The following is a 15508-nucleotide window of genomic DNA, read 5'->3' on the forward strand; positions in this document are numbered from 1 at the left end:
CGAGTGTTCTTTGGACGAGCAGAGGTAAACCTAGTTTAAAAAGAAGAGATGGGTATTCACGAAGTAGTTCACCGGTGATTTTTAAACCCCAGAGTTAGAGATTTTCCAGTGAGTTGTACTCGTGACTTTGCTCTCAAAGAGAACCCATGGGAAAATCCTCTCCCAACCAAAACTTCTCCAAATCTTATTTTTTAATGTTACTTGCCAGATGAGTGTACATCACACAACTGCCCATCCCGGTGCTGCAGCGCGTCAGGCGCGAGCCCCCCTCCCACCAGCTGCGTGCAGACCGGAGGGTCAGGTTCTGGTCCCCCCCCTGCCCTGGGCAGGGACACCTCCCCCCAGCCCAGGTTGCTCCAAGCCCCGTCCAACCTGGCCTTGAACACCTCCAGGGATGGGGCAGCCACAGCTTCTCGGGGCAACCTGCCCCAGGGGATCACCACCCGCACAGCCAAGAATTTCTACCTCAGATCTCATCTAAATTTCCCCTCTTCCAGTTTGAAGCCATCACCCCTCGTTCTATCAATCACAAATCAGCCCAGCTTTGCTCTTCTGCGTGACGCGGAGTGAAGACCAGCTGTGGCTGATGTGTAAAAAGCCAGGCTAGACCGCAACGACTGTGCACCGGCACACGCCGGGGCCAGACCCATGCTGGGCATCACCTGCCTGTCCTCGGCAGCCTCCGGCTCCGGCTCTGTTGCCTGCGGCCGCCAGCCCTGCCTGAGCCAGCTCCTCCGTCCCCTCCCACGGCCCCGGGCACGCCACCACACAGGGATACCTTCCAGCAGGGCCTGGAGACCCCTATGGCACACATACCTTTCTTGCCCCAAAATCCACCTCCCTAACCCTCATTAAATTAAAAAAACAAAACAAAACAAAAAAAACCCCAAACAATAAAAAAGGGGGCTGAACTACTTAATTTGGCTTGGTATGGACTATAGCTTGTTTCGTAGTCACTTAATTGCTCTGTCCTGGCTGAAGTTTTCAACAAGAAAAACAAATTATCATGGCTGTTTCGTTGTGTTTTGCTAGCCATAAACGCCTGCCTCGTTTGATTTGATACTCTATTTGTTTGGGACTTAAAGAACTATTATTTTTTTTTAAATCAAGACAACCGTGCTTTCAACAAAAAATCATCAGTGGGAAAAATCATAGACTGGAGGTCATCTTATTCAAATTTATTCAGATTTTCCCTCCGGGTCCCTTGGCAGAGCCCTCACACCTCGCAGCCGCTGCTGCCTTTCCAGGGGCTGGTGCTGGCCGCCCGTGGCCAGCCCTGACTCGCCTCCAGGCAGAGAGGAGCCAACACACTATTTGGCCACAATCGGGACAAACGGCACCGTGCGCGAGAGGCTCTGCCACCTCCACTGCGGGTCAGCACCAAGAAAGCCCTGTGGCAGCTTGAGGATGTCTATCAACAGCTCAGACTTCAGGGCAAATAAAGCCAGAGTTCACTCGCTATGTGCCTGCAAAAACATCAGGGAAGTACAACAAATTGATCCGGAAAGGCATGTAGTTCATGGAAAATAAAGTAAATTGAATTACACACCATTTAGAAATTTTTCACTAATAAATAAGATCAAGCTTGATTTACGTGTTTTTCAGGTAAATAAGAGTCCTTAGTGGCAGAAAGCTGGGCCGTACACTCCAGCCGTGCCCGCAGCCTGATGAGCTGCGGTGTTTGAATCCCCACCTCGTTTTTGTATTTCTTTGATTTAACGAGTTCTCAATAGCGACGGAGGCATCATAGCAGGCAGGATACCAGAAACGGGTAAAACATTAAAAAGGTGGGCGTTCTGCTCAACCTTAGAATTTGGAGTAATATTCCTTTGGCACCACTATGAAGATTTCAGGAGTGGCACCCCGACTCATCTGGTTAAATTTAGTTCCTTTTATTATCAGCTGTGCCACATCAGCCAGCACTGTTTTGTTTCACAGTTGAAACAGAGTTCTGAATTAACTTTTTGAACTCTTCCACGCGAACAATGCATCGAACTTTTGTAATCTGACAGAAAAAGAGCAACCAAAGCCCTGGTGCCGCGGTAAGGGGTGCCTAAGCCTGTCGTTCACCGCGCTGGCACATCTCCCATGACATACAACTTGCCACCGGTGTAAAAGCCCCCGAGGTAAGACCCCCACCTGCACCCTCTGCTGGGAAGGTGACGTTCTCCATCGCCCTATAAGCGAGGTGGCACGTCTGCCTTTGGTTTGAGCATCATGGAAACGCACTCCAACAGTTGGCAGCAAAGCACCGGCCGCTGCGCAGAGGAGAGGACCGGGCAGCCCCACGTACCAGAGCCGGAGCCAGAGGTCGTCATGTCGTAGATGAGATCCTTCAGTGTCTTCCCGGAGTTCACCAGGTTGCACTCGGAGAGGGGCTCCTCCACGTTGGGCTGCTTGGCCCTGCCGCGGGCGCAGCGCCGGCGCTGGTGGGTGCACGCCGCCAGTACCGCTGCCAGCGAGAGGACACAGACCGGCACTGCCACCGTCAACGCCAGCACCACCGGTCCCGTGCTGGCTCTGCCGGGCGACTCTGATGCTTTTGGAAAACACAAGGGAGAGTGGGGTGGGGGGAAGAAAATGGTGAGTGAAGGGCTGTGGAGCAACGACATATCAAGATGCAACGACTTCCCACAGCCATCCTCAGCGGGACCGGCAGCAGCCAGCCAGACATTTCCGTAAGTTCCAGCACCTTCTCGCCACCACCACCTTTTCTGCAGGTAGCTTGGGCTCCAGTTAGCACTGTGACCATCACTGAACACCACCATCTCAGCCAGATGGCCCCACCAGCAGCTCCTCAAGAAGGACCTTCAGGGGTGCACGGCTGGTGGCAGCACGGCCGGAGGTGAGGTGCCGCACAGACCACCACCGTTCCTGCCCCCAGGAAAGCTCCTCAGACACCCTCTGATTCCATCTCCACTTCTGCTGATAAACCCACACAGACCTCACCCAGCACAACACATCTCCAGCTCGTCCCACCCCACCTCCCACAGGACCATTCAAGGCAGCAAACACCTGAAGAACATTCCCATGCACTTGTAGTTCCAAAAACACATCCAGAGTATGCAGTTTTAACCTGTTTGCTGTGTCAAAATGCCATTCATCTGCAGTTAGCTGATCCCCCACCTCCCCACCCCAGAGACCAAGAGATAGGACCAGCAAGCTCACCATGGGAGCCCAACCACCACAGCCACCACTCCGAGGGCCACTAACTGGCATCTCACCCAGTGGCACGGCGGCAGCTCCACGCGCAGGGTCTGCATTCAGCGAGGGACACCTCACCGGCGTCACAACCGGTGGGCGTAGTGCCCTTCCCGCACTTGAAAACTTGTGTATAAATTTCTCAGCACATTGTCCCTGCTGTCCCCAAATCCTCGAGAAAAAAAAAAGAAACAAGTTCCCAACACTTAATGCATATGGGAACGCAGAGTTCTAGCAGATGAGGCATTAAAAGGATTTCTCAGACAGGACACTTTTGGAACTTGTGCTCACGAAGCTGTACTTCACAAGGGTCAAGAAATGGGACTGTCCCAGATCATTTTCCATTTTTAAACTACAGGGGTAAAAAATGTATCAAGAAGCTACAGGAAAGCATTATTAAGGTATTTACACGCACACACACACTCAAGTCCCCTAATGCCCCCAAAATTGTAGATAAGCCAAAAAACCCCAAAACAAAACAATCAACCAACACCCCCTCCTAAAAACAAAACTGAAAGCCGACCCAAAAAACCCCTCAACACTCAGAATCACAAGTACCAAACGGTGGACATAGCGGCTACAGAAGGTTTAAGAATCCCGAACTCCACGCCGTGCCAAGTCACCCCTTGGCTGCCCGTGGGAACAGAGAGCCCCTCCTCTCCCTGGAGGAGGATGCTAAACCACGAGTACACTGCAATCGGAACTTTGGGAGTAACAGACGCAGCAACCTGATGGCTCCCAGCACCGACTGTTAGTTCCCACCAGTTAACATTGCAATGGAAGCGCTGCCCCTCCACGGGACCTTGCCGAGCCCGGCATCCCCTCCTTCACAGGCGCCAGGAGCAAAGTTAGCTCCGCAAAGTCAACTTGTTCCTTTTTCTTCTCTTCCTCACATTAGCACTATGCACAAGTGAGAGAGGAAAATAAACAGGATGTTAACAGCAGAAGGCCTCGTGTCTATCCACAGCGTACAACTCAAACCCTCCTGAAAACAAAGTCATTGCGCCTTTCCCGCAGGCTTTTCCTTTAGCAGCCTCCCACGGGATGCACAAGGGGTCATCTGGCAGATCTGTAAGAGGATTTGCACGCAGGATCCCTCCCTGCAACCACTGCTCATTGACCCACGCGCCACGGTTCCCCGAGCTGTTCCCAGTCATGTTCCCACACGGCAGGTCCACCTCCCCGGCACTGTGACCTGCAGGCACTGCGTCCCGCGGAGCAGACCCCGCCGCGCAGCACCGCAGGGCCGGGAGGACGCGCAGCGCGGCCAGGGGCAGCCTGGTGCCGGTGGCAGGCTGCAGAGGAGGGCTGATGTGCCATGCGCGCAGCCGGCGCCACGCAGCGGGGCGAGCAGCCATCGCCTGGGTGCTCCGCACGCCGAGCGCAGCGCTCCCCCAAATCCACGCCCACAAAGCTATGCGGATGCATTATCTACCAGCAGCTGCTGTCAAAGACAAACAGGCATAAGATTCTGGCGCAGGTTGCCCAGAGAGGTTGTTGAGGTCCCATCCCTGGAGGTGTTCAAGGCCAGGCTGGAGGAAACCATTCTATGATTCCTGCTACAAAATGTCAGTTCTTTCCACCAACGGCTGAAAAACAACATCACGTGAAATGAACAAAATACAAAACTTTATTGTTGTTAGGCCGGTGCAAACAGTATGGAAAGGAAAACACTCAGGGAGCCGTGCACAGCCACCACCGAGCCCGCCAGGGGAGAGAGACCCGGTGGGCGTCTGCGCAGGCCAGCACCGCACCGCAGAGCCCGGCGCGGCCGCGTTCCCCGCCTCAGGCCGCAGTGCGGAGCAGTCCCACCGCAGCCTTTGCTCCCAGCGGCGAGCGATGCGCAGCACCCGCAGAGCGCCCGGTGGTGCGTGTCCGGCATGGGGCAGTCAGAGAGCACGCCCGGTCCTGCCGGGACATCCTTCCCCCGTGGCTCCGGTGCGTGCCGCAGCCTCGCTGTGTGCCCACGTCGTCCTTGCTGGAGTCGTCCCCCCTCACCAGCACACGTTCCGCTGGCGGAACCTTCTCCCAGCGTATGGTCACTGCTGTCCTGCATCCCCCTCCCACTCCTTCCAGCTCCTTCCTCCTCCTCCCTCTTCCTTCGCAGTTCCCTCCGTTCCTGAGCATCACTCTTTTCAGGAGCAATTTCTTTAAATCCCCAGGTTTGTTCTCCCTTCCTTTACTTTCAAGCCCGTTTCCTTGCAGTCTGGGTGTTACAGGCGGTGAACCTGTACAGGCAAAAGAGAGCAACAGTTACTGTGGGCTTCCTTCTTACCTCAAAATTATATACATACCTAGGCACATACACAAAACTTTCCAGGACCTCCTGAGAGTGGGAAGTGGCTCTAGAGATGCTTTGAGTAGGAGAAAAGCCAAGTTCGTGAAGGGCACAATAAATTGCTAATTACTTTGCTTCGCTTCCCTTCGCTGTGCCTGAAGCAGCTGCACGCCGCAGCGCTGCAGCAACATCTCGCCCCGTGTTTTGGGAGGCGCCGGGGCCACGAGCTCCGACGGGCAGCCAAGGGGGCAACTGGGCGACAAGAGCAAGCCCAGCGCACTGGCGTGTGGAAAACTGTGCATTTGCACGAGCACTCCACTGCAGGACATGCTCCCCACTCAAACGATGAACCTAACAGTACGTACCCTTTTTTGAAGGGTTTTTAGTATTAAAGCCATCCTACTGCACGGGCTCTGTCTACGCCACCTTGTCATACATTCTGCAAACGCAGGTTTGGTTCATAGATCTGCCAACAGCATGAATTCACAGAATTCACAGAATTCACAGAATTGTTAGGGTTGGAAGGGACCTCTGGAGATCATCTAGTCCACCCCCCCTGCCAGAGCAGGGTCACCTACAGCACGTTACACAGGACAGCGTCCAGGCGGGTTTGGAATGTCTCCAGAGGGGGAGACTCCACCACCTCTCTGGGCAGCCTGTGCCAGTGCTCCACTACCCTCAAAGTAAAGAAGTTCCTTCTCATGTTAAGATGGAACTTCCTATGTTCAAGTTTATGCCCATTACCCCTCGTCCTATCACTGGGCGCCACTGAAAAAAGACTGTTCCCATCCCCCTGGCATCCTCCCATTAAGTATTTGTATGTATTAATAAGATCCCCCTCAATCTTCTTTTCTCTAGACTAAAGAGACCCAGGTCCCTCAGCCTTTCCTCATAAGAAAGGTGCTCCAGTCCCCTAATCATCTTTGTTGCCCTTTGCTGGACCCTCTCCAGCACTTCCCTGTCCTTCTTGAACTGGGGAGCCCAGAACTGGACACAGTACTCAGAACTGGACACAGTACTCGAAGGGAGGCAGCAGTGTGGTTCAGGCTTCTGGGACGTGACAATTGGAACGTGCCGTGCACTCTTGGTACATCGTGAACCGCTGAAGCGGGTCTCACAGCAGAATTTTAAGGGGCTCATAAAAAACGCTCTGTACATCTCTAAAAAAGCAACAAAACCATTTCTATCAGGAAAAAAAAAGTCTTGAAAAAGTTTTCTGACACATTTTTACTGAAAACGTGTATGAGCGTAGTTTGTACCATGAAAGACCTGCAGCGCAGGCTGCGCGAGAGAACTGCATCAGGACGTAATTGTTAGGTATTTTCCTCACATGCGGCACTGTGGGAGCCGGGCAAGTGGTGGGCGGGCTGGGGCAAGCGGCAGGTCCAGCGGGACACAGGGCAGCCAGCTCAGTTCGACAGCCCAGGGCAAGGAGCAGGAGGAACCGCGGTGGAGGTGGGAGGAGGCAGCAGGGACAAAAACACTCATGGTCATTCCGGGGATGCAGGGCGAGACATCAGAGCAAAGCAGAAGCAAAATTCAACGCGCTCTCACACCCACTCAAGAGGGTGACATCCCGCATCGGGAACACGGACAGATGCCAGCTTTATGACTTATGCAGTGACAGTTGTTCAGAATAAAATCAAGTTCAGTGATGCTTACAGGTCTCCTCTGAGATGCTGCTAAGTTGCGAGAGCTCCCGGGCAGAAGGCAAGTTGGCAGTGAGACTGGAAGCGGAGGTGTCCAGGCCAGTTTGCACTGGGTCTCCACCGAGTTCCTGGGAAATGAAGAGATCCTGACTGTCTAGAGAAGTCTCTTGGAAGGAGTCAACTGGAAACATCCTTTGCCATCCTGTAGTCTACTGGCTGTGCCAGAGACAAAGTGGGGACCAAGGCTGGTGGCAACTACTCAAACCCTTCCCAGTTCTTCACTGAGCGCAGGCGGGAGGCTGGAGAAGCACCAGCACTGCGGTGTCTGCGTTCTGGTTGGTTGTGGGCCATCTTCAATCCTGACCCCTTCCTGCACGGCGTCCTGTGGCCAGCACCGCGGCCGTGCCCGTTTCTGGGCTCGTGTACCACGACCCCCCTCGAGAGGAGGGACAAACCACACCAGTGCAAAACACACCACACGCGCCATACAAACAGTCATTAAGGGCTACATCACCAAATAAGTGCGGTAATGTTTTCAGCAGTTGTGCAATGTTAAACTCTTTGGGAAATACAAAAATCCCTCATGACTACCTAAAAACCATTAAATCAACACCATTAATCATAACGTTTTGCAATCTGATTTCAAATGTACCATTCAATGAGCTACTAATCGAGAATAGAAGCTGAAGACATGTTGCCATGTATGAAACAAAAATAGCACATCTGGCAATATTTAGCAATTTCACAATATGGTATAGTTATAATTCCAAGTTGTGTAAACAAAGAGTACTTTTTAGGCAGAAAAAAAAAGGAAAGATTTTTTTTTCCCCCCTCCAATGGAACAGACATTCACACACCATGTTTCCCTTGCTTTTGCCACATAATGTGCACTGTGAGACTTCCAAAAGGCCTGAGCTACACGTTTAAGTTTCTAAGCTACTTGGGGAAAAAAAAATTATGTATGTAATGTAGTGAGAAAATACATTGCATCTAATGGGGGGCTCTAGTCAGACACACAGAACACTTTTAAACAATTTCAGAAATACACGATTTGGACTAGAGTCTAAAATTAAGCTTCTCCAGCTTCCACCACAACTACAGACCCCATCGCCCCTTTCAGGACATTCAGGAATCATCTGGGAAAGGTCTGCCTGAGGATCCCGACGTTCCATCGCGCCCATCGGGGATACGGCTCGGGGACGGACGGACACATCACCTGAGGTGCCGTTTCCCCGTCCCTGCCCCAGCCTGCTCCCCTTCCCAGGGCTGTGTTCCTGCCAGCCCCTCCAGAGAACACGCGCCTGGGATGGCCAAGGCGGACAAAAGCACGTGAAATACTTGCAGAACGAGACACCCGCGGAGCAGCTATGGCAGGCTGGAGCTCTGCCTGCAGGGTTGGGTTTTTTTGAGGAGAATCTCAGGAGATTGGTCCTGCTGGGGGACTACCCCAGGAACCACACCGGCGGTGAGGCACCGGACCGCACCAACACGGAAGGGACACAGGTTCGGCGCATCCCCTGCAGCTACGTCAGCCTCTGCGCAGCCCTGCAGCCCACGGGCAGGGTCACGGGCAACCAAAGGGTCATGGACAGCCAACTTCCTAATGGCCACAAAGAGAAGGTCTGTAATTGAGAGGCTGATGTGTTTGGGCCTGCCGTCACTGTGCTGAAGCACTTCTCCCACCAGCCCACCCCGGTCCCAGTGGTCACGTCAGCCCCAGAGCCCCCCACTGGGCTCAGCCCTCCCCTGCAGCCTGGAAGGCACTGTGTCCAAATGGAGGTTGGTCACGAGCACCTCTTCCTCCACACTGGTTTTTGAGCCCTGACCTCCCTCCGAGGCTGTCCGTGCCACAGCAGACGGGCTCATTTTCTTCATTAAAAAACCCACAACAGGCAGCCAAGTCAAGTTCCTGTTAACTATTTTGCAGCAGAGTAGTAACGCAAACTGCTAATGTTGGCCACTGAACTCTAGCAGTGGCTTTCAGAAACCACCAGTTTCAGGAAACAAAGCGGCCACACAGAAGAGAGAAACAAACATAGAATAATATTTCCCCTCATTTTTTTGCTCCATTCCCCACCCTCCTTGTTTTTATCCATCACAGACACATTTTAGGAGAGTTAATGAGAAGAACCGTGTTTTGCCTCTTCACTCCTTGTCCAGACCTTCCTTCTAACGCTGCTCTCGGACCGAGCCCGAGCCCAAGCTGGGACGACAAAGTGAGACCTTTTCATCCCGTGATCGCTTTTGGTGTTCCTCATCTGTTCAGGAGAGGGGGAGGCAGAGCCCGCAGCTCAGCCCCCGTCCCTCTGCCCGCGGGGCACGGGGAAGCTCTCAAGGTTAAACAACCGGAGAGATTGCCCTTACAATTTATATTCAAACGCTGCAGTTTATTCAGAAAGTTACAGGTTGAAGGCTGATTTTCCTCATTGTCTGCATCAATATGTACCTTATAAAGCTTTTGGTACAGCAGTGTCTGATTTCCTCAATACTAACAGATCTGTGTGTACCATTCTCCCAAAGGCCTTTAACGTCTTTAGGCATTTTCAAACAGGTAAATGAAGAGTAATTATTTGTTTACACAAAACCTACAGACGATATTAAAAAACCCCAACAAGATACAAGAATCTTGCCCAACAAATAGTCTAATGGGTACCACCCATCTCTCTGGGCAATATAAATATACTCAAGAGATTTTTGTCTCGGGAATTCTATCATATTTCCCTTTCTTTCATCCCAGCGTGTGCCACTGTAGGTGATACGACGGCCATTTGTGCCTTTGTACAGTTTGGGCAATAGGAATAAAGAAGAAATCACTGGAAATTACCTATTATACAGTTTGTTAATCCCACTATTAGCTTAATTTTGTTCCGTAAAGCCTCCTCTCTCCTCTGACTCATTTCCCATTATGCAAATCCGGAACAGAAACAGTACGCTTTTTATCTCAAGTTGTGGAGCTGCTGCTGTGCCGGTCCCCCGAAACACAGCAGAGGGAGACGCTTCCTGCCGCGCGCCGCCTTTCGCGGGAATCACAGCGGTACCTTTGAAGGAAAAACCCTCAAACCTTTCCAATTAAAACTTTCACAGAGAATTCCCTGCTGTGCTGAGGTTCCCCACCAGTGTGGCCGCACACACTGAACACATCCCCATGGTTTTTCTCAGAGGGGCTGACGTTTTCGTTAGCCAGCCCCTGCAAGCAGCCTGGGCAGGAAGCCCACAGGCCCGTGACAGATTTGCAAACCCACCCGCACCAATCCAGCCTCAGTTTTCCATATCTGTAAAGATGGAGAATTAATACCCAGCGTCACTCAGTATTTTGGGAGGAAGAGGTTAGAAGGTGTAGCAGCATGAACTTTTCCCCACACATCTACAGACAGACTGTCAAAGCAGAGGAGGACACCAGAGCTCCAGAAAGTCCCGTTTCACTCCACCTGGTACCAAATGTACCTTCAGGCTCTGACAGCCACGGAGTCCCTGCCTCCACCGAAGGAGGTGAGCGGAGCCAACATCAACTCTGCTGCTGCGGAGAAGGGATGGGAAACAAGCTCCTCAGCCCAGTACTCCAGTTAAAATAGTAGAAAACTGGAAATACATTCAGGATAACAGAGAAACCCCCCTAATTACTGCAAAGTAATCCCGCACTTTGAAACTTGGCACCTGTTAGTGCAAAAATACTGTAATGAAATCCCAGCCAGCAACAATGAGTATATAAAAAGCAGACATCCAGGTTGAATCTATCCTTAAAAATGTATATTTTCACACATTGTAAAAAAAACAACAACTCAAAGCAGGAGCAGCCTGGTCACTGTGCCCGGCGTGGGAGCAGGGCTCTGCCGCTGGCCGAGGCGCGCAATGCCATCTACAGTTTTACGACGGGAATTCATGCACGGGCAATCAACACGAACAAACTGCCTCCTGCCCTCAGAGATCCTGATGCCGCCAGTCATTTGATTGTTCTCCAGCCACTCCTGACACATTTACAATGCAAGCCTGTGGTACCCGACAGAGAGCCGAGCCGGAGCGGGTCAGCGAAGGAATGCAGAAGGACCGGCTGGTGTCCTGGCTGGCCGCTGCCGGGAGGGAAGAGCTCACCAAAGCTCCTGCTGCGTCTGGCAGGGATGTGCACCAACCACATGGGACCTTCTCAAGGCTTCTCCTCCTCCGTGAGACTCACCCCTGCCTACAGGCAAGCTTTTCATACCCACACACTCTGCTTTTGAACGAGAACCGGCACAATGGAGAGAGGGAGAGGGAGAACTTCCATATCAAGATGTCTGTACCAAGTGTCAACCTGCATGTCTCACTGCTCTTCAAAAGCGAGGGTGGGCTGGCTTGAATACGTACTTTGACAAAGCAGGTTTATTTTAAAGACCAGAGAACCTGTGCGCCGAGTTAGGCACTAATGAACAGAGCCAGTGGCTTCATTACCGACCACGGCTGGCAAAGGACAACCAACCAACATGAGACAACGCCACACAGGGGCATGCTGAGGAAGAGGTGGAATCACACACGGACCTCTGGGCCAAGCACTCCTGTTCACCAGCATGGTCCGGGCAGAGCCCGTTTACAAGCCCCAGCTGCGGGAATCCCAGCCCAGCCTGTGCTCAGCGGTGGAAATGGACTCTTTCTACAGCGTCGGTGAGATAACGGGATAGACCTTCAGCTGCCTCCGTGTCTCGTCACACCAGCTGACGGTTCCCGTGCCGGTTACTTGCTGTGGTGCCTCCATGTTAAACTTCTTATCCTGAGTCCGAGGCGAACCCAAGACCCAGATTTGGATTTCCGAGTGCCATACAAGACCAGAAGCGAAAGAAGAAAAAACACAGGCTGAGCAAGGAGTTGCCTAAAAACTCTCTTTGGAAACAGCGATTTCCTAAGCACGGGAACGCGCCTGCAAGCACAGCCGGGCAATGCCATGCGGGCTGGTTTTCCCCGCGGCGGAGCCCGGCACGGCAGGTTCCCCGGCGCGAGCCGTGGTGCGAAGGGTGCGGGTGCCCGGGACAGCCCGGCCGGCACAGCCCGCTCCCGCGCCGTCACGCTCCACAACCACCATTAGAGAGCTGATCGTTACTGGGGCCCCAACGAAGCTCTCCTGCAATACGAACTCTGTGAAGAAGGGCTGTCAGCAAAGACCAGCAAGCAGATAGCATTGGCACTTAGGATTTTCAACTAACATGAATTCCCCCAAATGTTTAGAGCAAAGGGCACAGGCTAAAAATTAAGTAATTTTCTCTGGTGCTGAAATACAAAACCAGAGGTTTTGCAACTACCAGTTCAAGCACTAGGATGACAGGGATGCCTCCACCACTCCTCTATAAATAGCAGTTTTCTGCCAAGATTCCAGCATCCCAGCTTGAAGGGGGGAAGCATGGTACTTTATTTCTACATTTCTAGAGCATGACCGCTATTAGCATCCCCCTTCTGCCGTCTCCAGAAAGAAAAATACTTAAATAATCCTTACTCCTGTCCCACGCAGCAGGTGAGGTGAGGTCCCGGGGTAGCGACCCCCCAGCTGCTGGGCTGCTGCCGGGGCTGGAGGGGACAGACCCCCCTCTGGCAGCATCCTGCATCCCCCTGTCCACTCCAGGAGATGCCGGTCCCCAGGGCGACCACAGCAGCCCCTCGCGCTCTGCCCTCCCGTACCTTGTGTGATACAGCCAGTGCTCCCAGCAACAGCCTTTCCAATTCTGTTAGGTACTATACGATAGCATCTGAAGTGCAAGTTATAACGGTAAATTATGTATTAATTTGCATCTTTCTTACCTGCAACATCTCTCACTGGTATAAGTATATAAAAAGGTATCATCTGACAAAGTAGTATATTTTACAGATTTTTCAAAAAAGCCTGCGTTGAACACAAATCTTGGAAAGAAGAGTCAGAAAATTAAACCTTAAAATAGTATAAAGATTTATTTTAAAAAAAGCACTGAGTCAACTTCATTACACAATTCTGAGTCTGGCAGACGCAGGGACGGCACCAGCTCTGTAACACGCACAGCTCCTGGAAGTGCAGATCTTTTTCCTCCCTGTAACTGGGACCGGGAATCTCACACCTCCTCCTCCCCGCTGGGCAGGAATCAATGACACCCATCTAACGCCGAACAAAAGCTGCCAAAATGAGCTGCAGAACCCCAAAGTTCAAGACGGCTGAAACGGCACCAGCGGAGGACCTCCCCCAGCAACGCCCCGGTGTCCCTCACACCTCTCACCCCCAGCAGCAGACCCCGCGTCCCGCACGACCCGCACCAGCAGCGAGGACACGTCTGCCTTCCCGACCGCAACCGAGACCCTGCAAACCCCTCGCTCCTCACGCACGGGCACGCCGGCAGGAGCTGCAGCAACCGCTCATCAGTCCACATCACAAAGACGCGGCACTCGGTGACACTGACTGGCCGTGGACAACAAGGAGAGCAACTCCTCCAGTGACACCGACCGGCCGAGGACAACAAGGAGAGCGGCTCCTCACTGCCCCATCACGGCCAAACCCCACCGCCAACCCAGACACTTGTCTGTCTGAAAACATGGAGTGCATTTCCCATTTACAATTCACAGTCAGCACCAACAACTAACTGCTGCCTTTCCAAACCTCTCTAGTCTGAATTCTTACCCGAGCCATCTTATAAATCGTGTGCAGAGACTGTGAAACCTCAGCCAGCGCGAGGTCTTCATCGTCGCCTTGTGGTGCACCAGCTAACAGCTCTCCGCTCCTCACCATCGCCAATTCACAGCTGCTACACGCTGCTGATCCATGCCCCGCGGAAAGTCCCCGGTACATCAGATATCTTCCGAACATCTAGACTAATGCCAATTCAAATCACAAACTCCCTTAAGATATTCCAGCCCATAAAACCTGTGAAGTTACAAGTCTGTTTCATTCAGACACTTCCTTTCATCTTCACGGTTAACGCCTTGTGGGCTATCACAGGCAGCATTTGGAATATCTTTTGGAGACGCAAGAAATCCACTTTTCCCCAAATAGAGTCGCAGTTTAGATTTTCCTGTCTTGTTTCAACAAGTTAGGAAAAAAAACCCAGCTACTGTTTGACAGCCAGCCTTTAAAATCCCCACTAGCCGGCTCTCACCGTCGCGTCCCCCGCACAGCACCCCCACGCTCCCCGGCTGGCACACAAGCGCTCGGACGGCACTTACCGACGGGCAGGCGGAGGGTGATGTTGTTGCAGAAGTCGGTGTAGCAGCACTCGGTCTTTGTGATGTTCTTGGAACTGTGGCAGAAGACCTGCGCGTTGAGCTCCGGCAGGGAGACGCAGGACTTGATGACCTCCTCCCGCCCGTTGGTCAGCATGACGGAGGCCCAGCAGGCGCCCTCCGTCTGGCAGGTGAAGTTGGTGTGCTCGCACAGCTGGCACACGCACTTCAGACCTGAAAAAGAGTTTTCCAGCTCTCGTGAGAAGACCCCGGGAAGACAGACACACACACACACCCCCCATGACAACCGTGCCAGCCTGTCTTGCCGGTTGGCCAAGGCTAGCCGGTTGGCCACGAGCACCCGGCGGAGCTCCAGCACGGGTCCCGTGCCAGTGAATGCGCTCCGGGGCTGCAGGAGGAAACCGGTGGCAGAAGAATCCTGACAGCACAGGTCCCCAACACCCTCAGGTGGCAAATTTTCAAACCAGGCATTCCTCAGCCAGAGGGACGGATATAGCATCTATCTGGCATGGGGGAGAAGGGTGACCACCCCAGTAAGTTGTTTCTGGCAGAGCCACCTTTTGCCTACACGGGGAGACGGAGGTTCAGGGCTTCAGGTTCCTGTTCTCGGCTCCCACGGACTCAGGACAACACCTCAGACGGCGCTCAGGACACACACGGGCACACGCGCAATTCCAGATGTGTATTCAGACACCAATATGTTCATTAGGTACTGAATTTTAAATAACACCAACAGCCGCTGTTCGGGTGGCTGTGCTGACCTCCCGACCCACGGCCAGCCCTCCCCTGAGCCCCCCACCTCATCTAAACACATCTAATAAATACCCTGTTTTTCAGGCTTTATTGAGTCCTCCTCGGAAGAAGAGGAGGAAACCAAAGCCACATCATCTCAGTGAAACACCAAATGCCAACGATTTTTTTTTGCCCTCCTTGCTTTCTTCACCTGCTTCATAACAAACATTTTTTGCTTGCTTTGTGCCAAGTTCAGGAGTCCATATCGGCAGTGATACAATAACCAAGACATCTTAACCTTGGGCTGACAGCAATTTCTACAGGAAACCCTTCCTTAAGCACACTTTATACGATTATTTTGTTCCTGTAAAAAAACCCAACACCTCAGAGTACCGAGACTTGATCTCTTCAACTTTTGACTTAAACAGTTCTTATCCCCCCACAGGGTGCCCAAAATGCATTCTGTGCACTTTCTGGGGTCAGT

At 52.5% G+C, this 15508-nt stretch overlaps 1 protein-coding gene across 1 annotated transcript in view; it reads right to left on the bottom strand.

Moving 5' to 3' along the window:
- ACVR1C (activin A receptor, type IC) overlaps window positions 1-14500 on the bottom strand; it is a 17172-nt gene extending 2672 nt beyond the window's left edge. Inside the window, exon 1 of the mRNA XM_009885459.1 lies at window positions 14275-14500. Within this exon, the coding sequence (XP_009883761.1) occupies window positions 14275-14428 (154 nt within the window). The 5' untranslated portion in view covers window positions 14429-14500. The remainder of the gene's footprint in view (window positions 1-14274) is intronic.
- Between the last annotated feature and the right edge of the window lie 1008 nt (window positions 14501-15508).

The sequence above is a fragment of the Charadrius vociferus genome, unplaced genomic scaffold, assembly GCF_000708025.1.
Source record: "Charadrius vociferus isolate BGI_N301 unplaced genomic scaffold, ASM70802v2 scaffold404, whole genome shotgun sequence".
NCBI classification, from domain to species: domain Eukaryota; kingdom Metazoa; phylum Chordata; class Aves; order Charadriiformes; family Charadriidae; genus Charadrius; species Charadrius vociferus.